The 27,308-nt window shown below is 49.9% G+C and overlaps 2 protein-coding genes and 1 long non-coding RNA gene across 3 annotated transcripts; 2 read left to right on the top strand and 1 right to left on the bottom strand.

Moving 5' to 3' along the window:
• Positions 1–4,678: 4,678 nt before the first annotated feature.
• On the bottom strand, positions 4,679–7,638 carry LOC131905205 (uncharacterized). Its single transcript, XR_009377869.1, has 2 exons — positions 7,213–7,638; positions 4,679–5,806 (listed from the first exon to the last, which is right to left on the bottom strand). It is a non-coding gene; the product is annotated as an uncharacterized LOC131905205 (long non-coding RNA).
• A 463-nt stretch (positions 7,639–8,101) lies between these two features.
• Positions 8,102–18,635, top strand: Gpatch3 (G-patch domain containing 3). The gene is made up of 7 exons (XM_059255128.1): positions 8,102–8,587; positions 11,763–12,181; positions 14,019–14,193; positions 14,833–14,892; positions 16,839–16,960; positions 17,207–17,334; positions 17,979–18,635. Exons 1-7 carry the CDS (start codon positions 8,134–8,136, stop codon positions 18,193–18,195), a joined length of 1,575 nt encoding a protein of 524 aa, XP_059111111.1. The 5' UTR covers positions 8,102–8,133; the 3' UTR covers positions 18,196–18,635.
• Positions 18,636–18,671: 36 nt separating this feature from the next.
• Gpn2 (GPN-loop GTPase 2) lies at positions 18,672–25,562 on the top strand. Its single transcript, XM_059256166.1, has 5 exons — positions 18,672–19,269; positions 20,040–20,196; positions 22,798–22,958; positions 23,941–24,071; positions 25,204–25,562. Exons 1-5 carry the CDS (start codon positions 18,859–18,861, stop codon positions 25,274–25,276), a joined length of 933 nt encoding a protein of 310 aa, XP_059112149.1. The 5' UTR covers positions 18,672–18,858; the 3' UTR covers positions 25,277–25,562.
• Positions 25,563–27,308: the final 1,746 nt, after the last annotated feature.

Consider the following 27,308-nt stretch of genomic DNA (forward strand, 5'->3'; position numbering starts at 1 on the left):
ATGAGACCAACAACACTAGACTCAGCAGCAGGATTGTAAGGATTAGTAAAAAGGAACTATCGCAATTATGAGGGCAGGAATCATCGCACTGAGGAGCGGCCCTGACCCGACTATGAGATCTTCTAGGGTCTCAAGGGCAAACAGGGTTTTTCTTTCTCAGGTGGGAGTAAACAGGAGCTGTGGGGGAGGAAGTGGGGTAACCCGCAGACATAGAGTTGATGGGGTCAGTAAATGGGAAATCATTGGCTCTAAAGCCGGCCCAATCTGTGAGGGACTTTTGAGGAAGAGGAGAGGGAGAACTGGTTCAAGCTGAGAATGGGCCAAAGTTCAGAGACCCAGGGAGAAGGAAGTTAATCCAAAGCTTGATTGGCAGGGACGAGAAGGTCGACTAAGCTTTTATGAGGCAAAGAACTGGAATTTGGAATCTGTCTGGTCTCACGGAAGGTAAACAAGGCTCACTCCTGACTTACGTAAATCCAATGAGTAAAGCTGCTTCTCTGCAGTGAACTGTGTTCAGGATACAGAAGAATGATCTGGGGTCCTTAACCCTCATTAAGGACCCATGCTGGGCTGTGGTCTCAAGCTTCACACTGTCAAAACAGCTCATGACAAGCCGGGCGGTGGTGGCACACACCTTTAGTCCCAGCACTTGGGAGGCAGAGGTATGCAGATCTCTGTGAGTTTGAGGCCAGCTTGGTCTACAGAGCCAGATCCAGGACAGGCACCAAAACTACACAGAGAAACCCTGTCTTGAAAAAAACAAAAAACAACAATAACAAAAACCCAGCTCCTGACAAACGCATACGAGACCTCTTTTTATTTTTTGAGGCAGGCTCTCATGTAGCCCAGGCTGGCCTTAAACTTGTTATACAGCCAAGGGCTACACTGAACTTTTGATCCTCCTGCCTCTACCTCCTGCTGTGATCAGACCTACACCAGTTTCTGCCATGCTGGAGTTGACATCAGGGCTTCGTGCCTGCTAGGCAAGCACATGCCAGGCAAGCACATGCTAGGCAAGCACATGCCAGGCAAGCACATGCTAGGCAAGGCAAGCACATGCTAGGCAAGCACATGCTAGGCAAGCACTCTGTCAACGCGGCCACGCCCCAGCCTCGTCTGTTGGCTGCAGTGTCCTTATCGTATGTTAATGGTTTTGTTCTGAAACTGTTACACATGTATATAATGTATTTTTATCATTCTTGCTCCTTCTGTCGCCGGCTCTGTCTCCCTCCCGATTGACTTCTTTTCCCGTTACCGTCCTTCCTACTCTCTCTCTTTTTTCTTTCTTTCTTTTCTTTTTCTTTTTCTTTTTCTTTCTTTTTTTTTTTTTTGGTTTTTCGAGACAGGGTTTCTCTGTGTAGCTCTGGCTGTAGACCAGGCTGGCCTTGCACTCACAGAGATCTACCTGCCTCTGCCTCCCGAGTGCTGGGATTAAAGGTGTGCACCATCACCCGGCCCTACTCTCTCTTTTTATCTTTTACAAATTTGATGTGTATGAGTGTTTTGTCTGCATGCATATCTACGCAGCCTGTGCATGCCTGGTGCCTGTAGACCAGAAGGCAGCATTTAGATCTCCTGGAACTAGAGTTACAGACAGTTATCAGCGGCCATGTAGGTGCTGGGAATCAAACCCAGGTCATTTGCAAGAGTAACAAGAACTCTTAACTGCTGAGCCATCTCTGCAGCCTCTAACCCCCTGTAAACTTTTTTTCTTTTCTTTTTTTTCTGAGACAGGGTTTCTCTGTGAAACAGCTCTGGCTGTCCTGGAACTCACTCTGTAGACCAGGCTTGCTGTGGGATGTTCTGTATGGCAAATGTGTTGCTCTGATTGGTTAGTAAATAAAACACTGATTGGCCAGTAGTCAGGCAGGAGGAAGTATAGGCGGGACAAGGAGGAGAATAAAGCTGGGAAGTGGAAGGCTGAGTCAGAGACACTGCCAGCCTCCACGATGACAAACAGCATGTGAAGATGCTGGTAAGCCACGAGCCATGTGGCAAGGTATAGATTTATAGAAATGGATTAATTTAGCCATTCGGTGGTGGCGCACGCCTTTAATCCCAGCACTTGGGAGGCAGAGCCAGGCGGATCTCTGTGAGTTCGAGGCCAGCCTGGGCTACCAAGTGAGTTCCAGGAAAAGGTGCAAAGCTACACAGAGAAACCCTGTCTCTAAAAACCAAAAAAAAAAAAAGAAAAAAAAGAAAAAAAAAGAAATGGATTAATTTAAGCTGTAAGAACAGTTAGCAAGAAGCCTGGTACGGCCATACAGTTTGTAACCAATATAAGTCTCTGTGTTTACTTGGTTGGGTATAAGCGGCTGTGGGACTGGTGGGTGAGAGAGATTTGTCCTGACTGTTGGCCAGGCAGGAAAACTCTAGCTACCCAGGCTGGCCTCAAACTCACAGAGATCTGCCTGCCTCTGTCTCCTGAGTGCTGGAATTAAAGGCATGTGCCACCACCAACTGAATTTTTTTTTTTTTTTTTTTTTTTTTTTTTTTTTTTTTTTTAGTGAACCAATGAGTTTCTTTTAAGATCCCTTGAAGGAGCATGGGTGAGGAGGTGTTGTCAGGGGCAGTGACACCTTACCAGTGACCACACTACTGAAGAAAATGTCTCTTCCTCCCTTTAGTGTGACTTTTCTGTAGGAAATGAAAACAATGATCTCCTCACCCTAGATAGTGAACCAATGACAGACCAAAGTCCACATAAAATTAACCAGCAACGATTCTCCCAATGTCCAACTTGGTGAATCAATGAATTTATAGGAGTTATTTACAGGAGTATGGGTAAGGGGTTTCTTATAGTAGCTAGATGACTCAAAAGTAGACAATGGCATTTCTGAAAAGTTACCCCAACATGGGTGATGACTCACAAGCTGCACCGCTGGACCTGCTGTTGGTTAAGTCTGCGCTCACGGCTGGCCGCCATGCTGACAAAAGAGAGCATTGGATGTTGCAGTGGCGGAAGAATCACGAGCCATGGTTACCTTTCCAGAGCTTTATTGGGAGAGGGAGAGAGAGAGACACAGAGAGAGAGAGAGAGACAGAGACAGAGACAGAGAGACAGAGAGAGACAGAGACAGAGAAAGACACAGAGAGACAGAAAGACACAGAGAGAGGGAGAGACAGAGACCATGTGGAGGGGAGAGAATACGGAAGGAGAGAGTGTAGAAAGAGAGCACAGAGAAGGCACGCCCGCTTTTTAGGCTGGGATGCAGTCGCAGGCTGGTGATGTAATTAAGGACATAATCCTTACGTCCCAGCCTTTCGCTTATTATAAAAAAAGCAGGTAGATGGGAATAGGGACGTCGTTTCTCTCAAAAGCTGCTTCCAGCTGACTATTGGACGTTGGTTGGCTCTTGGGGGAATGGGGAAGGGGAGTCTTCCGAGGTAGACAGGCGTTGTGGGATACTGTCTGCCATCCGTTTGCTCTGGAGACATGTATCCCCTCTTGGCTGTGTCTGGGAACCTTCTGTCTGACAAGATGCTGGTGACATACAAAAAAGCTTAGAGAGAAAAGAATCATTATTATTTTATGTTGGTAGATCCAGCCTGTCCAGATGAATTTTGAAACATGTTAAGCTTTATTAAAGTCTTTTTGTAGTGTCCAGATGCTTTTGGGTCTGGGTCTGGGGGTATAAATACCTTTTAGCTGTTACAGTTTCTTTTCTTTTTTTTTTTTTTTTTTGAGACAGGGTTTTTCTCAGGCTGGCCTGGAACTTACAGAGATCCACCTGGCTCTACCTCCCAGTGCTGGGATTAAAGGTGTGCGCCACCACTGCCCTGCATCCTGTTACAGTTTCTTACTTGATGATCTCTGGACTCTGGTTCTATGGTGGTCCTGTATCATTAGCTGAACAGTGAGTTAGAACAGGGAACTGGGAAGAGAAAAGCTTATTGTGTATGAGAATTTATTTTTTTGGAATTAGGGACAAGGCAAAGATCAGGACCCTGTCTGTGTGCACGTGAGAAACACAGGCAGTAGATCTTGAGTGAGACAATGATTTCTTACCTTAGCTGGAAATCTTTTTCCATTAAGTAACTCTGAAAGTGTAATTAAATCTGGTGAGCCGGGCGGTGGTGGCACACGCCTTTAATCCCAGCACTCGGGAGGCAGAGCCAGGTGGATCTCTGTGAGTTCGAGGCCAGCCTGGGCTACCAAGTGAGTTCCAGGAAAGGCGCAAAGCTACACAGAGAAACCCTGTCTCGAAAAACCAAAAAAAAAAAAAAAAAAAAAAAAAAATCTGGTGAGGTGGGTAAGGCTGTCCTCTGTACCCGATGATAGAGAAAGGAGAGGTGACATCCCCAAACTCCCAGGACCGAGTCAGTGGTTCTGGTGTCCAGAAGGACAGAAACAGATCGCTTCCCTGCTGCGTTCTGGGTTCCCCGCCATGTCTGTAGCCAAGCCTAGGTCTGCTGGAGGTCTTAGCTTGATGTATCCATGTGTCTTGGCACCTGGGGGCAGTCAGCCGACTGGTTGTCTTTCTAGGTGGCACTTTCAACAAGGCTGTTGATGGCCTGGCAGGGCATTCGCTAGCCCGTAGCCTTTTTCCTCACTTAAAACAGGGACCCGACAGCTTTTGGGAGTCAGTGAGTGCCAGCACTTGGTAATTTTGTTTTCGGGCTTTTATCTCCTCCCTGGCACACCTTAAATGCCACAGATGACTCTTTTGCCTGTGGGGTTAGGAGCCTTGCTCTCTAGATGTTTAAGTTTTAGTCAGGGAGGTCTGGGGAACAAGAGACAGATTTTACTCTGTGTCCTGAATTTTTTTTTTTTTTTCCTGATGATTGATGGCTTAAGGACAGCTTTTGGAAGATCTACCAGGAGGCAGACTATAAACCAATCTTTTTGGAAGACTTGTCTGAGGATATAGGCTGATTTTTGGCTTAAGAGCCCTCTTGACTATGTAAACTTATTCGTATGGATCTTAGCCGCTTCCAGATCATCTGTGTGTCTGTGTCTCCCAAGGCAGTTCGAGAATGAGTGGGTGGAGTTAAGGTGAGTTAGGGCGAGAGTCATAGAAGCCGCCCAAGCCCGCCCATTTGAGCCCTCCCACTGCTGGCGGAAGTCAGACAGAAAAGGTTGCATGTGGCAGATGCAGAAGTGGGGAGGGAGAAGGGTTTAGAGCTTTAGCAGAAAGCTTGGGGATAAAGTAACTCATTTATTTGCCCGTTCACTGACAGAAGTTTCTGAGAAGCCGTTATGTGGCCAGATTTACTGGTACCTGCCCCTATCCGCCAATGTAAGTGGTAAATGTATCCGTCCCTTTGTCCCATGGCTGTAGCTGAGAGAAAAATAAAAAAATTAAAATAACAAACCGGGATCAGACTCCAATCTCAGGCGTCCCTGAGAGTGGAGAGAGATCTATGAATCAGCTCACCTTACCCATCCTCTTTGTCAAGGGATGGGAAGGGCTGCAGCTGTGCTGCAGTTGGTCCAAAATGGACCCGAGAAAGCATTGACCCCCTCGTCAGGAGTGAAAATGTGCCTGCCATTGCCAGCACAGCCCGAGGACAACCCCCGGGGTGTCCATTGCAAAGAATATAGCTCAGACTACAGCCGCGAGAACGGCAGTGGACTCACTCACTGTGGTGAAGAATCATGGCGGTAGCAGTAGTGGTAGCTGTGTGGGGGTCTCGCGGTCTCGCTGGATGGGGGAGGAGGCAGCAAGTGGCAGCAGGTCCTCGTTGATCTATTCAAGTCTGAACGGCACCAACATTGGTTAAGCAGCTGCGCTCATGGCAACAAAAGAGAGCACTGGATGTTGCGGTGGCAGAAGAATCATGAGCCATGGTTACCTTTCTAGAGCTTTATTGGGAGAGGGAGGGAGAGGGAGAGATGGAGAGAGGGAGAAGGAGAGGGAGAGGGAGAGAGAGAAAGACCACGTGGAAAGAGAGGGCACACCCAATTTTTAGGCTGGGATGCAGTCGCAGGCTGGTGACGTAATTAAGGACATAATCCTTACACTTGCAGGCAGCCAGACAGGTTAGAAAGTCTCTTTTCTCCAGCAGTCCTTACTGCTTATATCTGCTTGGGGAGGGAACTTTGTGAATCTTGTATGTTTTAGGAACTGAGACTTGTGAGTTGTATACTTTTCTAAATTGTATTTTATATGTATGATTGTTTTGCTTGCAAGTATATCTGTGTATCATGTGCATGCCTGGTACCCTCAGAGGACAGAAAATGGCATCATATCCCTTGGAACTGGCATCACAGATAGTTGTAAACTGTCAAGTGGGTGGTAGAAATTGAACCTGAGCCAAAGCTCTTAACCACTGTTATCTCTCTAGCTCCCATTGTTTACTTGGAGAATATTAAAGGTCCTTCCACTCAGGATAGAATGTTTCAATTCAGAGAAAATTGCTACGTAATAACCCTTCCTACTGAAAGGACCAAGCAGATGCCATAACAGGCTGTCAGTCTTCTCTCAGAGATCAGGCCTCAATTTCAGTTTCCTAAGACTTGAGCAAGCAGTTCTGGGAGGGCCATGAACAAAAGACATAGTCCTTGTAGTAACTCTCTTTCTGCACGTACTCTGACTGCTCAAGGTTCTGCCAGTTGTTTACTGTCTGGGACTCCTTACCAAGTTAGAGTTACGTGCGTGGGTCAATGAGAATGTTGTGAACATGCAAGGCCAGCCAGCCTCCAGGGCAGCCCAAGGACAAAGCCTGGGACTTGTCCAGGGCTGCCCCAAAATAATAACTATAATCCCCAACCAGTAAGTTCAAAGGTTACACACCCTCACCCAAACATATGATGCAAAGGTTTGTACCACTCTGCTTGCAATTTTTCCTTTAAAAAACCCTCACCCTGAGAGCTCAGGGCCATCCTCCTCCACCCGCTGTGATGAGTGTTGGACACGGACCAAGCCTGGGCTTGCTTGTTATCAATAAACCCCTTTGTGTTTTGCATCGGATATCAGCTCTATGGTAGTCTTGCTCAGGGATATCTGCTCTATGGTAGTCTTGCTCAGGGGTCTCGTTTCTTGGCCACAACATTACCATCAACTTTCAATAGCATATAAATTCTTAGGGAGGGGTCCAGACTCATGAAGCCTTTCCATCCTCCATGGTAGGAGTTGAAGGGCCTAATTTTGACCAGATCTAGAGTTGTTATGAGTTCAAGAATGCCACCAGGAGGCTAGGGGGATGGGTCAGGGATAACAGCATTCTCTGCTTTTGAAGAGGATCTGGGTTGGAGTTTCCAGAACCCACCTGGCCGCTCACAGCTGTCTGCTCCAGTTCCAGAGGATCCGTCGCCCTCTTCTGGCCCTCCGGAGCACTACACACAGGAGTTGCTCTATGGTAGTCACAGTATCGACGCTGTAAGGGACACACCACCTTGTAGGGAGGTAGCCCACTGATGGCACTAGGATTTTCATTTAATAACCCATGGCTTCTGGGAATCGTTTCCTACATCCATACAGTTACTTGTTTTATTTTGTTCTTTAATTTTTAAAATTTCTGTTAAAGCTTTGCGTGTGAGGGTTTTGCCTGCATGTATGTAGGCCCACCACGTGTGTGCCCCGAAACCGGAGTTACGGATTTATGAGCCTCCGTGTAGATTGTAGGTGCTGGGAATCCACCCCAGGTACTCTGTAAGAGCAGCAAACGCTCTTAATTGCTGAGCCATCTCTTCACACACACACACACACACACACACACACACACACACCCCCTAGACAGGATCGCTCTCTGTGTAGCCCTGGCTGGTCTTGAACTCATAGAGATCCTCCTGCCTCTCAAGTGCTGGGATTAAAGGCGTGTGCCACCACGCCCGGCTTTTTCAACTTTTATTTTAGATTCAATCTTGTCATGTAGCGCTGGCTGGATTGGTATTATATATATAGTCCACTCCTACATCAAACTCCCGCCAGCTCTCCGGGCTCAGCCTCCGGGGTGCTCCACACTGGGTGTCCCCCGTGCCGGGTCAGCTCTCACTGAGCCACAGCCCATCAGAAGAGTTCCCGGCCATCGGTGGATCTGAGCAAACGGTTTCGGCCCGAGAGCGGCTAAACCACACACAGCTTGAAGGACCGACCAGTCCCAGAGCTCGCACTCCAGAAGCGGACTCCAGAGTCCTAGACGTGTTGCTCTCGCGAGAGTTGACGCCGAGCAATCATGTGACAATCCAAGATGGCGATGCCCAGGGAGGCGGACGAAGAGTCGCCGGTGTACCTGGTGGTGAGTGGTATCCCGCCTAGGTTACGCTCGGCCCAGCTACGGAACTACTTTAGCCAGTTCCGGGAACAGAGCGGCGGAGGCTTCCTGTGTTTCCACTACCGACATCGGCCGGAGAGGGGTCCTCCGCAGGCGGCGGCTCCCGACGCGGCGCGAGCTGCCCCCGACCCTGCTGCTGAGCATCCGCTTCTCGCCCAGAACACAGACCCCGATGCCCGCGCTGTCCCCTCCCGGGACTCTGCTCCCGTGCCGACCCGCACCTGCTGCTGCATCGTCTCGGTGCGGGGAGTGGCCCAAGCTCAGCGGCTGCTTCGCATGTACTCGGGCCGCCGGTGGCTGGACTCTCAGGGGACCTGGCTCCCTGGTCGTTGTCTCATCCGCAGGCTTAGGCTACCCACTGAGACTTCAGGTAAGAGGGAGAGAGAATGGACTGGACTTACAGGCCTTGGAACGGAGGCACATTTCCTGGGTAGTGGAGAGAGGTCAGACCTCTGCTTACCACCGTTTAGGAGTTTTAAGTCAGTTCTGGACAAAGTGCGCGTTTTCAGCCTCAACTTGCACGTTAGTTTCATTCAGGGACTTAAAAGACAAAAAAACAAAACAGAGACCTATGTAGATGAGTTTCCAGTTTATCGCTTATTAGGACCATTTCTCTGAGGAGTTGATGTTGTACTACCGATAGGATTTTTCGGAAAGAAATTTGGAGCCTGGCAGTGGTGGCACACGCCTTTAATCCTAGCACTGAAGAGGCAGAGGCAGAGGCAGGTGAATCTTGAGTATGAGGCCAGCCTGGTCTACGAAGCAAGGCCCACAACAGCCGGGGCTCCGCAGAGAAACCTGTCTCCAAACAAACAAAGGAAATTTGGTTTCTTCTAACCTAACATAAACGACTGAAGAACTGGCTCTGCAGAGGAAAGAATTAACTCTAGAGAGCACGGGAGATCGCTGTTGGGCAACAGAAGGGGGCGGGGCACAAGTGTGTCCATCAGGGAAAAGGAAGCCAAGAGTTTTAAAATGCCAGATGGAGAAGTTTATACAAATAATTTTGAAACAGTTTAGCCTTGGCTATAAGAATCATTCACAAATGTGGTGTCGAACACCTTTAGTCCTAGCACTTGGGAAACAGAGGTAAGTGGATCTCTGTAACTTCATAAGTTCGAGGTCAGCTTGGTCTAGAAAGTGAGTTCCAGGCCAGCCAAGATTATGTAGCTCAGACTCTATCTCAACAAAACAAAACAAAACAAACAACAACAAAAAGAAAAAACAGTGTCAGTTCAAGGGTGAACAAACAGTTGCTGAGCAAATGTCTTCAGAGAAGGATTTGTGCGTGCGTGCGCAAGGTTATGGTTTTGACGAAGTCTTTAGGAGCAATGTCTTATCAAGGTATACTTCATGGGAGCAATGAGCTGCTTCTCTGCGTGTCCCTGTCTCATGTAGTCTGTGCTGACCTCAAACTCTGTGTGTGTTAGAATGACACTGAACAAGGCAGGTAGTACCTGCTTTAGTCCCAGGAAAAGCAAGCAGCTCTCAAGAGTTCAAGGCCACTCTGGTCTACATAGCGAGCTTCAAGCCAGACAGAGCCTGTCTCAAAAGTAAATAAAGAAAAGAAGTAACCTTGGGCTCCTGCCCCTCCTGCCCCTGCCTCTCAAGTGCTGAGATTGTGTGTACCAACATATCTGACCAGTCCATCATTTCCTTATTGAATTCTCAAAACAATCCTGGGCCACCAACATGGCCAGATCTGAAGACCTGAGTTGGATCTCCAGGAACCCACATGGTGGAAGGAGAGAACCAACTCCAGCAAGTTATCTTCTGGCCTCCATAGGTACACTGTGTACACACACTTACACACACACACACACACACACACACACACATACACACACACTTACATACACTAAGCAAGCAAATCATAATTTTAAAAAAATCATTTGGGGCTGGAGAGATGGCTCAGAGGTTAAGAGCACTGACTGCTCTTCCAGAGGTCCTGAGTTCAGTTCCCAGCAACCACATGGTGGCTCACAACCACCTGTAATGAGATCTGGTGCCCTCTTCTGGCGTGCAGTCATACATGCTGCATACCTAATAAATAAATAAATCTTTTTAAAAAAAAATCATTTGATATGCCTGGAACACAAGATATGTACAGTGGGATTTGGTGACAGCTGAGCATCCAAAGTGCTGTGGATATCGCTCTATATAAATAAAGCACTGATTGGCTAGTGACCAGGTAGGAAGTATAGGCGGGACAAGGAGAGAGAATTGAGGAAGGAGGAAGGAAGGGGAGACCGGCTGGAGCCACCACCAAGACAAGGAAGATGTAAAGTAACGGTAAGCCACGAGCCACGGGGCAAAGTAAAGATTAATAGAAATGGGCTAAATATAACAGTGAGAGCTAGACAATGATAGGCCTGAGCTAATGGCCAAGCAGTTTAAATAATGTAAGAGTCTGTGTGTTTATTTTATAAGTGGGGTCCGGGACTGGTGGGACTTGGTGGTGGGAGCTGGAGAAAAATTCTCCAGCTACACCAAAGGTCAGCATAGGGCTGGAAATATAGTTGAGAGGTAATGATTCTATCTTTGGTTGAAGAAACCTGTATATTCCTCTAGGGAGATAAGAAATCCGAGGGCTGGAGAGATGGCTCACAGGTTAAGTGTACTTAGTTAAGTTACTGCTCTTGCAGAGGATTCTTAATTCCCAGCACCCACATGGCTGCTCACAACTGCCTAGAACGCCAGTCTCGGAGGTTCTGACCTGCACAGGCTCCTTCATGCATGTGGTGCACATACATACAAACATACATACATACACTCGGGCATATACACAGAAGCATCTGTTACATTTATTCTGTGGAGGCAGAAGATACACATGTGCTGTGACACTAGTGTGGAGGTCAGAGGTCACCTTGCAAGGACAAGGTTCTCTCCTTCTACCCTGTGGATTCTGGGATCAGACTCAAGGCCTTCAGCTTGGAGGGAAGTTCATCGTGTTAGCCCTTTTCGGAGACTGGCCTCCAACTCAAGCTCCTCCTGCCTCACTCTCCTGGGTGCTGGTCTCTCAAATGTATGCCACCGTGCCTTATAGGAATCATCAGCTTTTTTTTTTTTTTTTTTTTTTAAGATTTATTTATTTATTATGTATACAGTATTCTGCCTGCATGTGTCCCTGCAGGCCAGAGCCAGAAGAGGGCACCAGATCTCATTACAAGTGGTTGTGAGCAACCATGTGGTTGCTGAGAATTGAACTCAGGACCTCTGGAAGAGCAGTCAGTGCTCTTAACCACTGAGCCATCTCTCCAGCCCAGGAATCAGCTTTTTTTTTTTTTTTTTTTTTTTTTTTTTTTGGTTTTTCGAGACAGGGTTTCTCTGTGTAGCTTTGCGCCTTTCCTAGAACTCACTTGGTAGCCCAGGCCGGCCTCGAACTCACGGAGATCCACCTGGCTCTGCCTCCCGAGTGCTGGGATTAAAGGTGTGCACCACCACCGCATGGCAGGAATCAGCTTTTAAACTGAGATTTGCTACTGACTTGAATATTACTGAAAGCTTCTAGGGATTTAACATCCATTCTTCCTCTCCTCCCTAAGATCTAGGGCCCTTTCCCTTTAAGACCCGGAAGGAGCTCCAGAGTCGAAAGGCAGACAATGAAGCTTTTACCCTGGCTGACCTGAGGCAGCTACCTGAGCTGAATCCACCGGTGCTGATGCCCAATGGGAACGTGGGCACGCCCCTGCGGGTCTTTTTGGACTTGATCCGGGCCTGCCGGCTTCCACCTCGAATCATCACCCAGCTGCAGCTCCAGTTTCCCAAGACAGGCTCCTCCCGGCGCTATGGCAATGTGCCCTTCGAGTACGAGGACTCCGAGATTGTGGAGCAGGAAGAACAGGTGTACACTGCCGAGGGGGAGGAGATCCCCCAGGGAACCTGCTTGGAAGAGCCACCAGCCAGCCTCTTGGATGAGCCTGAAGATGAAGAGCAGCGAGAAGAAGAGTCTCACTCCGATGATGTGAGTAGTGCAGCGCTTTTCTCATCTCTTTGCAGAGGCCAGGCCGGGGCTGGATCCTTTGGTAGGATGCTCACCCAGCGAGCACAAAGCCCTGAGTTTGAACCCCAGAGCGCACCAATCTGGCAGGGTGGTACCACCTGTAATCCCGGCATTATGAGAGGTCCAGATGGGGGGATCAGAAGTTCAAGGTCATCTTCAGCTACGCAGAGTTCAAACCCAGCCCAGGATACATGAGATTAAAAAATAAATAAATAAATAAATAAATAAGACAGGCCAAGGCATTAGTACTGTTGTCCTGTCATGTGTATGACGGAGGTTCCTCTGTGGAGAAGAACCGCTCCAGCAGTAAATGTAAAACTCTCTTTACGTTTTACACTTTTTTTGGTTGGGAGGGTGTGTCCAGGTTTTTTTTTTTTTTTCCCCCAGTGTTTGGTTTTTGGAGACAGGGTTTTTCTGTGTAGCTTTGTGCCTTTCCTGGAACTCACTCTGTAGACCAGGCTGGCCTCGAACTCACAGAGATCTACCTGCCTCTGCCTCCCAAGTGCTGAGATTAAAGGCATATGCCACCACCGCCCGGCCAGGGTTTTTATCAGAAGATTTTCAAGTGTATTCTACTTAGAAAGTGTTGAAGGCTATGGGAAGGCTCCTTTTCACAGATGGAAGGTACCAAGCAAGAGATATATAGGAATTTACCCAGAAGTGTGTAAGAGGTAGGAGCAGAGTTAGAGATGGGAGCCCAGCTCCTTCTCCAGGCTTCTCCAGCCTCTGGGCTTCCATCAGGGGCCTTGCTCCGCCTCTGTTCTGGTCTCACCAGCCTCCAGTGTTAACTTTGTCAGCAGAATAGACATTTTCATCATCTCCTTTCTCCATGAATCAAGTGAAGTGGGATTTGTTGTGAAACCTTATTTATTTATTTTGCTTTTGAGATGGTCCTGTGTGGTCCTTACTGACCTTCACCTCCCAGGTGGGGAAAGCGAGGCACGGTGTTTCAGGTACTCAGCCCAGTGCTGTGGTCGTGCGTGAGTACCACCTGCTCTGCAGCCTTGGTTCCTGGGGCCTCCTGGGGTTTAAACCAGGGTAGGGCACTGGCGGAGTCAAGCCAAGGGTCATCCTGTCATTGCACAGGTCCAGTTAAGCATATCGTAGCAAGAACTGGGGTTCAGTTCTGAAGACAGTCTATGATCCGTTTGCTGCCCTGGAAGAGCCTAAATGTTGAAACGAGAAAGAAGGAGTGTGGGAAGGCTGTGTGGAGATGACCTGGGATTGCCCGCTGGTTCAGCTGCTCTTGGCATAGTGCTGTGGGCAGGTTACCTCTGACCTAAGTTCCCCTGTAAAATGGGAATAACAGTACTTACCTCACAGGACCACTGGGATTATTCCAAGAACCCAGTTATAGGAAGGGCCTGAGCAGCAGGAAATGCTGCTTAGTCCTTGTCCTGTCCCTTCCTCGACATAATTGAGAAAGGGTTAAATGGTGTGTACTGATAACGAGAGAGAGAGAGAGAGAGAGAGAGAGAGAGAGAGAGAGAGAGAGAGAGAGAGAGCGCGCTGTGCACTAAGTGGGCTTTGTGTCCTGGAGGACTCAGCATGAGGATTTGACCAGGGACAGAAGCAGGGGGGTGGAGGAGGGACTGCTGGGCCAGAGGCACAGAACTGAGGGAGTCGGGAGTGAGGAGCAGAGGGATGGCGCCGGGTGTCGGTCGGGGTTTTAAGTCTAGATGTGCTGCTTCTGGAGAAGCCTGAAGGCATGGTGCTGAGGTCCAGGTCCCGTGTCCCCCGCTGGGCCCTGAGGTCTGGAGGTCAGACACGCAGGTCACCTCTCCCTCCTCTCTCCCAGGATGATGACCGGTGTGAGGAGTGGGAGCGTCATGAAGCCCTGCATGAGGACGTGACCGGGCAGGAGCGGACTACCGAGCGGCTCTTCGAGGAGGAGATTGAGCTCAAGTGGGAGAAGGGTGGCTCTGGCCTGGTGTTCTACACCGACGCTCAGTTCTGGCAGGAGGAGGAAGGAGGTAAGGCTGTGCAGGGTGACAAGTGCGGAGATGAGTTCACTGCCAAAGGGAAGAGCCTTGGCTCAGATTGGAGGTCTGAGGGCCTGAGCCGATTGGTTCTTAGGCCTGTGGTGAGGCTGCACAGTGTGGTTGAGTACATGGTGCAGGAAGCCTAATCGCCTCATGGCTGGGAGGCAAGGGAGAGAGAGGGAAGACAAGGCCAGGGGGCCCCACGGTCCCTTGAAGGTCACGCGTGAAGCAAGCTCTGCCTCGTGAAGTTCCCATTCCTTCCCTGTGCTGTGGACTAAGCCTTGAACACATGGGCTTTGTCGGGATCTTTCAGATCTAGACCCTTAGGTTGGTTCCTGGGCAAGAACTGTCAAGCCAAAGTTGGGGCCAATGCTCCACATAGTAGATTCCCTGACAGTCTAAATAAAGCTGGGAAATGGCTTCCATCCTGTTTTGGAATGAGGACTTGGTCTAGAACCTGGAATGTTTGTCTAACGCTAGATTTAGCTCAGAAGACAACTGGGGGAGTCCTTGGGGCGGGGCGCGGAGCCGGGCGGTAGAGCACTTCATGCTTGTGTGAGGCTCCGGGTCTGATCCCTGGCCCCAGAGCCAAAGAACTCAGAGACCTCAACCCATGCTTCTCCCCTGTAGATTTTGACGAGCAGACGGCCGATGACTGGGACGTGGACATGAGTGTCTACTACGACAAAGGTACGGACAAGGGGTGGAGTCCGGGAGGAACCTGAGTGTTAGCCCTGTTTGTTAGCTACACATGTTTGGAAGAAGTTAAGTCAGGGAACTAGGGGCAGCCCCCTGTACACTTGTTCTCAGTGTGCCAAGGAGAATGCTTCTAGAGCCCCTGTGCATACCAAAATCTGCAATGCTTCCTTACACAATGGTGTAATTGCTTAGACCTACACACATCCTCACGCATACTTTAAATAATCTCTCTCAAAAAAAGTTAGCAAGAGCTGGGGCTACATCTCAGTGGTACTTTTCTACATATGTGAGGCCCTGGGTTCAATTCCAGCACCAGGAAGGAAATTACTTGCCAGCTACGGTAGTGTCCAGTTTGGAATCCCTGCACTGTGGAAGTGAGTGAGACATGAAGGATGCTGCAAGTTTGAGGTCAGCGTGGGCTACAGAGTGAGCTCTTATCTCAAAACCAACCGACAAGTCCTCTGTAGATGTTTCAAAGAACCTAATGCCATGTAAACACCATGCATCTAGCATTACTAAGGGAATAATGATGGAGTGGGGAGTCCACGTGTTGGTACCAATAAAGATATTTTCTGAGGGGGCTAGAGACATGGCTCAGTGGGTAAGATCACCAACTGCTCTTCCAGAGGTCCCGAGTTCAATTCCCAGCAACCACATGGTGGCTCACAACCACTTGTAATGAGATCTGGTGCCCTCTTCTGGCCTGCAGGGACACATGCAGGCAGAATACTGTATACATAATAAATATATCTTTAAAAAAAAAAAGTATTTTCTGAGTAGCTTCCAAGTGGTTGGATGTGCAGGTGCAGAGCTGTAGAAACAGGCTGACTGTGCACACCATCTCTGCTTGAGAGTACTCACCACCTGTAGTTAAGTGTTGGTAGTGGGCAGGCCCTTGATCCTCTCTGTTAAGGGCCTATGGGAACACCTCTCAGGTTCTGGGCAAACAGGCTCTAAATAGAAGCTTGGCTCTAAATATGAGCTTGATCAACTCATAGCTCTGAAGTGATAAATGACCTGGATTTTTGTTTTGTTTCTGTTTTTTTATTTTTTATTTTATTTATGTATGTATGTATGTAATTTTGAGACAGGATCTGTGTACCCCTGGCTGTCCCGACCGAAACTCAATATGTAGACCAGTCTGACTGTTGTGTGTTTTTTTGTTTTGTTTTGTTTTTTTCAAGACAGGGTTTCTCTGTGTAGTTTTGGTGCCTGTCCTGGATCTCACTCTCTAGATCAGGCTGGCCTCAAACTCACAGAGATCTGCCTGGCTCTGCCTCCTGAGTGCTGGGACTAAAGGCATGCGCCACCACTGCCCAGCTCCTGGCTGCTCTTTTTTGATAAAGATTTTTTTTATTTATTTTTGGTGTTTTGAGATAGGAGCTCACTATGTAGCTCTGTAGAGCTACACTATGTAGATCAGGCTGGCTTTGAACTCACAGAGGTCCACCTGCCTCTGCCTCCCAAATGCTGGGATTAAAGGCATGCGCCACCACACCCAGCTAAGATTCATTATTTTTATCTTATGTGTATGTCTGTTTTGCCTGCATGGAAGTATGACACGTGCCTGGTACCCTTGGAGTGCATGAGAGGGCATGACATCCCCTGGAACTGGAGTTACAGTTGTTGGCTGCCATGTACATGCTGAGAAATGGACCCAGGTCCTGTAGAGAATCAGTACACACTCTTAACTGCTGAGCCGTCTCTCTAGCACCTAGTAGTCTGATTTCTGATTTCATCTCTGTCAGTCTGTGCCTTTTGTGCACTGTCCCTCATCTGTAAGATGAGAACTGTGCTTTCTATTCTGGGGTGTTCCCGTCTCAGAAGAGAGATTATAGGACATTATGAAGATGAATCAGTAAGTCTTGTGAGGTGACCCCAGACACCTGAGCCTTGATGAGAGGGACCTTTTTACAAGATGGGTTATGGTTCTTCAGATGGTGGAGACAAAGATGCCCGTGACTCTATCCAAATGCGCTTGGAACAGAGACTCCGTGATGGCCAGGAAGATGGATCTGTGATAGGACGCCATGTGGGCACCTTTGAGCGCCACACCAAGGTGAGCGCTGCCCAGCCCACTGACACTTCTGTGTTTCTCCTCCAAAGAGCATGCCTTCCCTCCTCCTTTCTCTCTCCTTCCCTTCCTTCCTCTCTCCTCTATCCCTTACTTCCTGTGAGGCAGGGTCTCCATATGTAGCCTAGCCTGACCTTGAACTCATACCCTTCTGCCTCCCTAGTGATGAGACATGCACAACCTTGTCAGACTTAAGCCTCTTTTCTTGATTCTCACTGTTTCCCTTTGCAGGGCATTGGCCGGAAGGTGATGGAGCGTCAGGGCTGGGCTGAAGGCCAGGGCCTGGGTAGTAGGTGCTCCGGGGTGCCTGAGGCCCTGGATGGTGATGGCCAGCACCCCAGATGCAAACGTGGATTGGGGTAAGTGCACCCCTGAAGGGCTCCTTACGGTCATCATGCTGTTTGGTTTCCCTCTTCCCATTGTTTTTGAGATGCATGCTGGGTACTCCTGGAAGATGAACTTCATAGCAGAAGTAGAAGAAATCGATGATACTGTTCTTTATGTTCACTTTAGACCAAATCCTATAACTTAAAAAAAATCATGAGCCGGGCGGTGGTGGCGCACGCCTTTAATCCCAGCACTTGGGAGGCAGAGCCAGGCGGATCTCTGTGAGTTCGAGGCCAGCCTGGGCTACCAAGTGAGTTCTAGGAAAGGCACAAAGCTACACAGAGAAACCCTGTCTCCAAAAACAAAAAAAAAAAAAAAAAAATCATGGGTCCCCCAGGAAAGTCATTTCCTCGAGTCTGGTTTTGGGCTTGATAAGGGAGTCCGTTGTAGGAATGAAAATTCCAAGGTTCCTTGTAGTTGGCATAGACTGTCTCTAGAAGTCGGAGAGCAGAGTTCCAGATATTTAAAGCTTTGTCTTTGGTGCTGGGGGTGTGGCTCAGGGATGACTATTTGCCTGGCCCTGGGTTCAAAACCCACCAGCACAAGACAGTTGTGTCTTACAGGACAAACCAGATAATGTAGTAGCTACTTCTGTCCCTTGCCTTGTTTTATCCAGGTACCATGGAGAGAAACTACAGCCATTTGGGCAACTGAAGAGGCCCCGAGGAACTGGCTTGGGACTCATTTCCACAATCTATGATGAGCCTCTTCCCCAAGACAGGACGGAGTCCTTGCTCCGACGCCAGCCACCAACCAGCATGAAGTTTCGGACAGATGTGACTTTTGTGAGGGGTTCCAGCTGTGCCTTGGACAGGTCCTCGGAGCCTGAGTGAAGCTACGTCCTTGGTCAGGGTCACTCAGCTCCAGGAGAACAGCCTGGGTCTTGCCTTGTGGATCCACCTCTGAAGCAGCCAAGAGCCTCGGAGTTGGCGCAGCAGGCTCATGTACTGAGACCTGGTGAGCGTGCCTGCCGCTTCTCTACCTCAAAGATGATTTCACAAAAACCCCTCCTTCTGGGGTGGTCTCCGAACCCTAGTCCTTGTCTGGGCTCGCCTCAGAGATCTGGACTGCCTGTGGCACATTCCAGTCGGTTTGGGGGGGTCTGAAGGAGGGCGTCACGAGACCAGAAAAAGAAAAGGGACCAGAGAAGAACTGGTCCAGAGGGTCGGGCGGTCCCTCACCACCTCCACCCTTTGGCTGGGGGCGGGTCTGCGCGAGAATAAAGAGTTTAGAGCTGGACCGGGTCTGGAAGCTTGCCTTAGAGAAGCCGGGAAACCCTATGACTGACAACCGCGGCGGGAGAAAGTGCGGCTGCGGAACCACGACTCCCTGGCCGGCCTGCGTCGCTGGCGTGTAGGCGGGACTTCCTCTTGGGCAATTTCCGGCGGAGTGCGGAAGTCGGGGCTTTACCCTTCCGTGCCGGGTAGTTTGCTTGTTTTCTTGTGGGTCAGCTTGGTTCAGTTCGGGAAGCGCCCGTGGGCCGGCCTGCTCCGCCTATGGCGGGGTCCGCCCCGGCCACGGCCTTCGGGCAGGCGGTGATCGGGCCCCCGGGCTCCGGGAAGACCACGTACTGCCTGGGCATGAGTGAGTTCCTGCGCGCGCTCGGCCGGCGCGTGGCCGTGGTGAACCTGGACCCGGCCAACGAAGGGCTGCCTTACGAGTGTGCCGTGGACGTGGGCGAGCTGGTGGGGCTGAGCGACGTGATGGACGCGCTGCGCCTGGGGCCCAACGGTGGCCTGCTCTACTGCATGGAGTACCTGGAGGCCAACCTGGACTGGCTGCGCGCCAAGCTCGAGCCCCTCCGAGGCCACTACTTTCTCTTCGACTGCCCCGGGCAGGTGGAGCTCTGCACGCACCATGCCGCCCTGCGCAGCATCTTTTCCCAGATGGCACAGTGGGACCTCAGGGTGCGTCTCGGGTCCGCAGGCCCATTATGCGGATAGAGTCCCTGAGACAGGGAGGTGGACAGATGACACACCCCCAAGTCACATTGAGAGATAGGGTCTGAGTTGAGTTTGGAGCAGAACTACAGCTTCTTGAGGTCGAATTTTAGCTCTGCCACCAACTGTGTGATCTGGGAAAGTCCTCTCAGTTCATTTTTCTCATCTTTAAAGTTAACGTGTTAGTTCTCAATGTGGAAGTGATCACGTAGAAAGTGGCTCAGCAATTGTGTAGTTGGTGTGCAAAAGTGTATCTATTGAAAGAGTGGAGAGGCAGATGCAGTGTAACGTGAACCTGTCTCCTACCCAGGGATTCTTTGCAAGATACCTTGTAAGAGGGGTTGGAGATTTAGCTCAGTGGTAGAGGCCCTGGATTTGGACCTACTCTGCTCCGCCTCACCCCAGCATAGTAGGAAGGAGAAAAAGGTACTTTGTAAGAAAAAAATACCCCATATTTTCTGGGAGGAAGACGTGATGCTGGCTATTAGAATTAAATACAAGAGCCAGGGAAAGTGGCACATGCCGTAATCCCAGCACTTGGCCTGTGGAGGCCGAAAGATCATGAGTTCCAGGCCATAAAAGCCTGTCTCACGCACACACGTATACTAGGAAATAGAAGCAGAACACAGCTGAGGAAGGCTTACTTGGGATCCTTAAGCGGCTAGTCTCACGAGGATCAGGAAGTCCCTCCCACTCCAGTCTGCCTTTCCCTCTCATCCTGTATCTTCTGCTCACAGCTGACAGCTGTCCACCTTGTGGATTCTCACTACTGTACAGACCCAGCCAAGTTCATCTCAGTACTGTGCACCTCCCTGGCCACCATGCTGCATGTGGAACTGCCCCATGTCAACCTCCTCTCCAAGATGGACCTTATTGAACACTACGGGAAGCTGGGTAAGAGCCCCTACTTGGAGCATGAAGGAAGCTGCCCCACTGTGTATTCCTGACTACTGACCATTTATTTTGTGCATCACTGTGCCAGATACTACAGTTGGTTTAGAGATTACAGATGGGCGCTACAAGGCAATTAAAAGGAGGTGGTGGTGGGACCGTGGCGGGCTGAAGGAAGTGGGTAACTGTTGGAGGCCGTGGCGCCCTGACACTTGGGTGGTGAGAAGTAGCCAGTCCACTGTGGGCAAAAGTGTTGTCCTAGTTTGAACAGCTAGAGTGCAGCTGCTATCCACCAGGTGTCTCAAACAGCAGACGTTTATCCTCCATCTTCTAGAGGGTGGAGAGCCTTAAGACCAAGGCATGGGTAGACCCAGGGTCTGGCTTGTAGACAGCCGACTTATACCTGCATCCTTCCTTGGCAAGAAGCAGGGAAAATAGATTGGAGTCGGGTAGTGTCTCAATGGCCAGCATTTTTTCCTGCCAAATTATTCTTCTGCTGTGCTAACAGCATCAGCTCCTTAAAATCTGAAGCCATAAAGGAACCAAGAGAGAAAGCTGAAATTCGTAGTATATGAGCGGGGGTGGGGGGTGGGAGGGTGTTGGAGATGACGTGGAAGTGACCTTGCCTAATGAGGACATAATCAGGACATGGAGGGATGTCAGCCCAGAGTCCGCTCATCTTTGGGGGCGACTTTCCAAGGAGCCCAAGTGGCTGTCTGTCACATGTGCTCTTCTTTTTTATTGGGAAGCTATTCGTAAAACCAAACCGGATGTTAGAGCATCTATTCTGATTTCTTCATCTTCATGAAGGAACTGTACCAGGGGAGGGAAGGTGGTTTACCCAGGAGGCCTTGCTGCTGAACTCACCAGCATTTATAAAGTTCTTCCAGTGTGTGTACTAAGACCCTGGGGTTTGACCAAGCTTCATGAGGCAGGGACTAAGCATAGTTCTCAGGGTCTGTGTGACACTGGTGTGGACAGGCAGGGGATGGGTTCCTAAGCTTAGTTCTTACAACAGCCCCATAAGGGAGACACCTGTGCACATGGCTGCTTAGTAATGGTAGATGAAGTCAAGCGTTTTAGCCAGGTGTGATGGTGCCTGTCTGTCAGCCCAGCACTTGGGAGGTGAAGACAGGAGGATCCAGGGTTCAAGGCCAGCCTGGGCCACATGAAACACTCTCTAGAAAGGGAAGGAAGGAGTCATTGCTTTGTTTTCATGATCCTGGGATTGAACCTGGAGCTTCACACCTGCTCGGTGTGCACTCTACCGTTCAGAACTGCCTCAGCCCTCCGGTAATGACGCAGGCTGTAATCCCAGCACTCAGGAGGCAGAGCCAGGCAGATCTCTGAGGTCGAGGCCAGCCTGGTCTACATAGTTCCAGGACAGCCAGAGCTACATAGTGATGCCCTGACTTAAAATTTTTTGTGAGCCGGGTGGTGGTGGCACACGCCTTTAATCCCAGCACTCGGGAGGCAGAGCCAGGTGGGTCTCTGTGAGTTCTAGGCCAGCCTGATCTACAGAGCGGGATCCAGGAAAGGCGCAAAGCTACACAGAGAAACCCTGTCTCAAAAAAAAAAACAAAAAAAGAAAGAAAATAAATCTTTGTGTGTGTTGTGTGACTGTATGCCATGTGTGTGAGCCTCACATGTGGATATTGGGAACTGAACTCAGGTCCTTTGGAAGAGTAGCAAATACTCTTAACCTCTCAAGCTTCCCCCTTTAAATTAAATTTCTTCATTTATGGGGGCACATGTTTGTGTAGAGGTCAAGACAACTTGTGTGAATCGATTATCTCCTTCTGCTGTGTGGCTCCCAGGGATGACTCTAGGTTTTTGGGATTGGCTCCAAGTGTCTGTGTTCACTGAGCAATGTCATAGCCCTTTCATTTTAATTAGGGTCTCACTAAACTGCCCAGACTGTCTTTAAATCTACTCTGTAGTCTAGGCTAGCCTTGAACTTCCAACCCTTCTGCCTTAGCTGCCCTTGTATCTAGGATTACCAGCCTGTGCCACCAGGCCAAGAGAATATTTCTCTTCTTAGTGACATCATTTCACTGTTTCAGTGGGTGGAAATAATGGAAGCCAGTGTGACACTCAGGCATGCCTGTAATCTCAGCACACAGCAGCCTGAGGCAGGAGAAGTGCTGTGAAGGCCACCTGGGTAGCTACATGGTGAGTAACAGGCCAGCCAGAGCTGAGGTGTGAGACACCGTCTTAGAAAAACACAGTGATTGACGGAGACAAACAGATAAAAAGCCCCAGGCTTTGGGTCTCTCTGGTCTCGTAGTGCTAGAGACCGAATCCAGCACCTCGTGTACCAGCAAGTGCTGTACAGCTGAATGTGGCCTCACGTCTATTGGTTAGGGTTTTGTTTTTCCCAGAGTTGAGGCCAAAACTCAGGGCCTTGTGCTTGCTAGGTGAGCACTCTACCACTGAACTAAATCCCCACCCCTGCTTACGGTTTTTAATCCCCCTTTGGGTGCTAGGACTAGAACCAGGCCCTTTACGGATACTAACAATGTTGCTGAGCTATGGCTCAGTCCCTCCAGTCCTGGGATCTTTAGCTTAATGTCAGCAGCTTCTAACTCCAGTTTCTCTCCGTAGCCTTCAACCTGGACTACTACACGGAAGTCCTGGACCTCTCCTACCTGCTTGAGCACCTGGCATCTGACCCTTTCTTCAGTCACTACCGCCAGCTCAATGAGAAGCTGGTCCAACTCATCGAAGACTACAGCCTGGTCTCTTTCATCCCGCTGAACATCCAGGTAGCAGATAGGAAGAGAGCTCTTCCCTGTGCCTGTAGCTCCGACACGCCAAGGACACAGAAGGATTGCATGGCTCCCCTAATCGTCTGTGGCCTGGCTCTGTCCTTGGCATGCTTTCAGGACCAGGAGCAGTGGAGCATGATCAGAGTAAAAAGCAGAGACCAGACTTCAGTCCTGTAGTTCTGAGTCACCAAGTCGTCCCTGCACATGCTCCCTCCTGAGTGTGAGTGAACGTGAGCCAGTCCAGAGTCCCATCAAGAAGTTGACCCAGGACCAAGGGGACAGATTTCGGGGTCCATTTTGCTGAGTGACTATGTTGGGTTTACAAAGCAGCCCGCAACCTCCATCCCTCTCTTCGTGCCCGTGGCAGATTAACCCAGGAGACGTGGTGGTCTCAGATTGCTTTCTCACTGGGGACTTGAGCTAACTTGGCCTTCCTTCTAACACTACCCTTGGCTCCTGGGTGAGAAGGGGAGTGTGTACATGCCAGCTACCACCTGCTCAAACCTTTCCCTGCCAGCACTTGCTGAGGGCTGAGCATGCGTTATTTTGATCTGTATACTTCCTTGAGATATGTGGACTGTTCTCACTGTTGTAGACGGATGAGGAAACCATTATGGGCCAGATAACATAGGTATTTGTTGGGTGCCTCCCTGACAGGAATGCTGTCCCTGACACAGAGGTACCTTGACCTTCACTGACTTCTGACCTTAAAGGCTGCCTGGCCTAGTAAGCAGTGGGACAGTTATTCTAGGATGGCGGGGATGCTGCCATAGGAGAAAACCCCAGCAGTGACTGCATGGAGGAGCCGATCTCTTCTAATCTGGGCAGTTTCTGGCTAGCCAGCCCCCTGGGGAATGGACTCTTCTAGGCCAAGGACTGTGGTCTATGGAACTGTCGTGGGAGGAGTTAGAACAGTTAGGCGTGGCCTCAGCTTGACCCACCTGATTCCCTCACTGAGTTACTTCTCTTCTCTGCCCAGGACAAGGACAGCATCCAGCGAGTCCTACAGGCTGTGGATAAAGCCAACGGCTACTGTTTCGGGGTTCAAGAGCAGCGAAGCCTGGAGGCCATGATGTCTGCTGCCATGGGAGCTGACTTTCATTTCTCCTCGTATCCTTAGGGATTGTGGGAGGGACAACAGAGGAGCTGCAGCCCAGAAGCCTAGACATGAAACAGTGTTGGGAGAGGTGCAAGGGTTCGGTTTGCTTGGTGTAGTGCATGAACAGGGAAAAGGTGCCGGAGTATGGGGAAGGAGATGTGGCTAGTGATGGAGGGCTGGTGTGGACCCAGGCTAGAATGCTTGCCCACTGCCATGAGGCCTTGGGTTTGATGCCGCCCAGCACCAAAGTGGTGGGAAGTATGTGTAGACATCAGCTCAAAGGATGCATTTATTATGTGTTTTGAGACAGGGTTTCTCTACCCCTGGCTGGCCTAGAACCTGTGTAGTGCAGGCTAGTCTTAAACTCTTGGTCTTCCTCCGGTTCTCTGAGAGCTGATGCACATTTTAGGAGAGCCCCTGTAAGTGTGGAAAATGCACTTAATGGGTGTAATTAGGGGCAGCAGAGTTCTAAAGTCTCACTGGATAAAGATGTGAAATAGAAAAGAGCCATGCGTGAAGCTTCCTGCCTGTAAACTAGTACTTGGGAAACTGAGGCAGGAAGGTCACCAGAAACTTGAAGCTCGGATGGTGGCGGTAGAGCACGTGTCCCCCTGGAGGAGAGGACCAAGGCGATGGCTCGTGTGTAGCCACGGTTAGCAGTGTCTGGTCCTTTCCTTTTGTGAGTTGACCTGTGTTGTGTCCCAGAGGGAGGGAGGGTGCCCTTGTGGCCCAAGCACAGCGGAGGAGATCTTTGCCATGTGGGGAAAGGGAAGTAACCATAGTTATGGCACCAGTCAGTGCCGGGTGTGGAGGAGGCACTCTTCACTCCATGGTCATAGCTCTCGTGACCTCAAGAGAAAAAGGAAGTGTCAGGGGCGGGATTTGAACACCCTGGTCTGTCTCTAGAGCATGTGCCACACAGAGCTGGAGGGCTAGTGCTCCCTGGTCCTTTGTTCTAAGCAGTGTGGGGAAGAAACAGGAACGCCAGGGAAGGGATGCTAGAAGGCGGCTCACATCCAGCTGTGGGAACTAGGGCAGAAGACAGATGTGTTTGGATGGTGGTCATCAGTAGAGGTCAGATCCTACCTGGGCCAGTCCCCCAATTCCTGCCTGTCCTCTAAGCCTTGACACACCTTCCCTCAGCACTCTGGGCATCCAAGAGAAGTACTTAGCATCCTCGGACCAGACAGCAGAGCAGGAAGCCATGCAGCTATAACAGCTGGGCCTGGATGACGGTCAGCCGACTACAGACCCAGCTGGGAGGAAACATCCATCCCTGCGAAGGACTTCTGGATAAAAAAGCAGACATAGTGTCCACAGCAGTGTCCTCAAGCTCGAGCCCTGCCCCCACGAAATGCTGCCTGAAAGTTGAGGACTGTCTCCACTTGGGCTGTGGTGGGATGTGCTGTGATACGAGATGATTTTCTACTTTTTGTGGGCTTCAGACTTTCTTTCAACCCTCAGGAACCAGGGGTTTGGAGCAGAACAAAGGAATGTCTGCAGATCTGTTTCTTTGTTTTGGTTTTAATTTCATTTAGTGCTTGTGCGGGCGTGTGTGTGTGTGTGTGTGTGTGTGTGTGTGTGTGTGTGTGTGTGTGTGTACGTGTGTGCGCCGGCCTTTATTTTTATCCTATGAATGAGGTGGTTTTATTCTTTTTTTTTTTAAGATTTATTTATTATGTATACAATGTTCTGTCTGCATGTGTGCCTGCACACCAGAAGAGGGCACCAGATCTCATTACAGATGGTTGTGAGCCACCATGTGGTTGCTGGGAATTGAACTCAGGACCTCTGGAAGAACAGCCAGTGCTCTTAACCTCTGAGCCATCTCTCCAGCCCACGTGGTTTTATTCTGTTTTTAGCTAATATTAGTCAAAGTTTGAAAGATTAGCCAGGCGGTGGTGGCACACGCCTTTAATCCCAGCACTGGGGAGGCAGAGGTAGGTGGATCTCTTGAGTTCCAGGCCAGCCTTGTCTACAGAGTTTCAGGATAGCCAGGGCTACACAGAGAAACCTTGTCTCAAAAAAACAAAAAAGGAAAAAGAAGAGATGAACATAAGGTGGGATGGAGGCTGCTCCATAGTAGCTAGCATGCACAAGGCACCAGGGTCAATCCCCAGCTCTGCCAAGAGAGAAAGAAAAGATTACTTCAAAACCAAAGTTGATTTTCTGTGGTGGTACATGCCTCTAATCCCAACACTTGAGATGTGGAGGCAGCAGAATCAGGGGTTGAAGGCTAGCGTTGGCTATATAGTGAGTTTCAGGCAAGCCTGGGCTATATGAAGCCCTGTGTCTAAAGAAGATTTGTGCCAAGTGAGTTGTTTAAAGAAAATATTTAGGGCAGTTGTCTGGAGACCCCTGTGCAGCTGGGGGCCTGCAGTTTGCATCTTCAGCCAGTAGGTGGCACAATAGGGCCAAGGGACGCTTGTGTCGGGTTTTATCTGTAGACCCATTCATTACAGCTGCATGTACTGAGGCTTGGCATTTCACAAAGCTTACACACATAGGGTCCTCACGTGGCTCTTAGAGCAACCCAGAGAGAGAGAGAAGATAGAAATGTCGAAAGCCTGCCTCCCTCATAGTTTACTCTGCTGACTCTGGAGTGCCCCCTCTGGTTAAAGCCATCGTCCCATGGAATCTGTAATCGGGCATGAGGGAAGGTGGAGACGTCTGTACATGGTTTATGAGTCCCGACTGGATGGACGGTGGGTCTCCGCCTGGGCAGTGGGAGAATGCAGTTTAGCAGAGTGAAGGAAGAGGGAGGGGGACAGGTGGTTTGCTGCCCAGTGTGGGCAGCCCTGGCTGAGAGCAGAAGAGGGGCGGCCGGCCTCAGCTCCCACGCCTGGCCGTGGAGGGCTAATAACCGGGTGCTGTTTCCCCAGCCTCTTTCATCTGAGGAGTTCAAAGCGCCTCACCCTATTAATACCCGCGCAGTAGGTGGGTAGTACCAACAGAGCAATTCAGGGAAACTGAGACCAGGAGGCACAGCCTGGGGTTTCCTGTGAGTCATCCGTGGGGCCCAGGAATCCTGACGCCCAGGCTGCTAGGCAAATGCCTAGTCTGGGTGGGAGGGTGGGTTCTGTCTTTGAACAGCAGCAGTAGCTGTGGTCATGGGTTTTGATGCTTGACCATCACAGGCCCTAACTCACCAGGACAGACCATAAGCAGGAGCTGAAGGCATCATTTCCAGTTTTACAGCTCACCTTGCACCTCAGCACGCATTCACTGTGCTCCTAGAGTGGAGGCGC

The sequence above is a fragment of the Peromyscus eremicus genome, chromosome 2, assembly GCF_949786415.1.
Source record: "Peromyscus eremicus chromosome 2, PerEre_H2_v1, whole genome shotgun sequence".
In the NCBI taxonomy this organism is placed as follows: Eukaryota; Metazoa; Chordata; class Mammalia; order Rodentia; family Cricetidae; genus Peromyscus; species Peromyscus eremicus.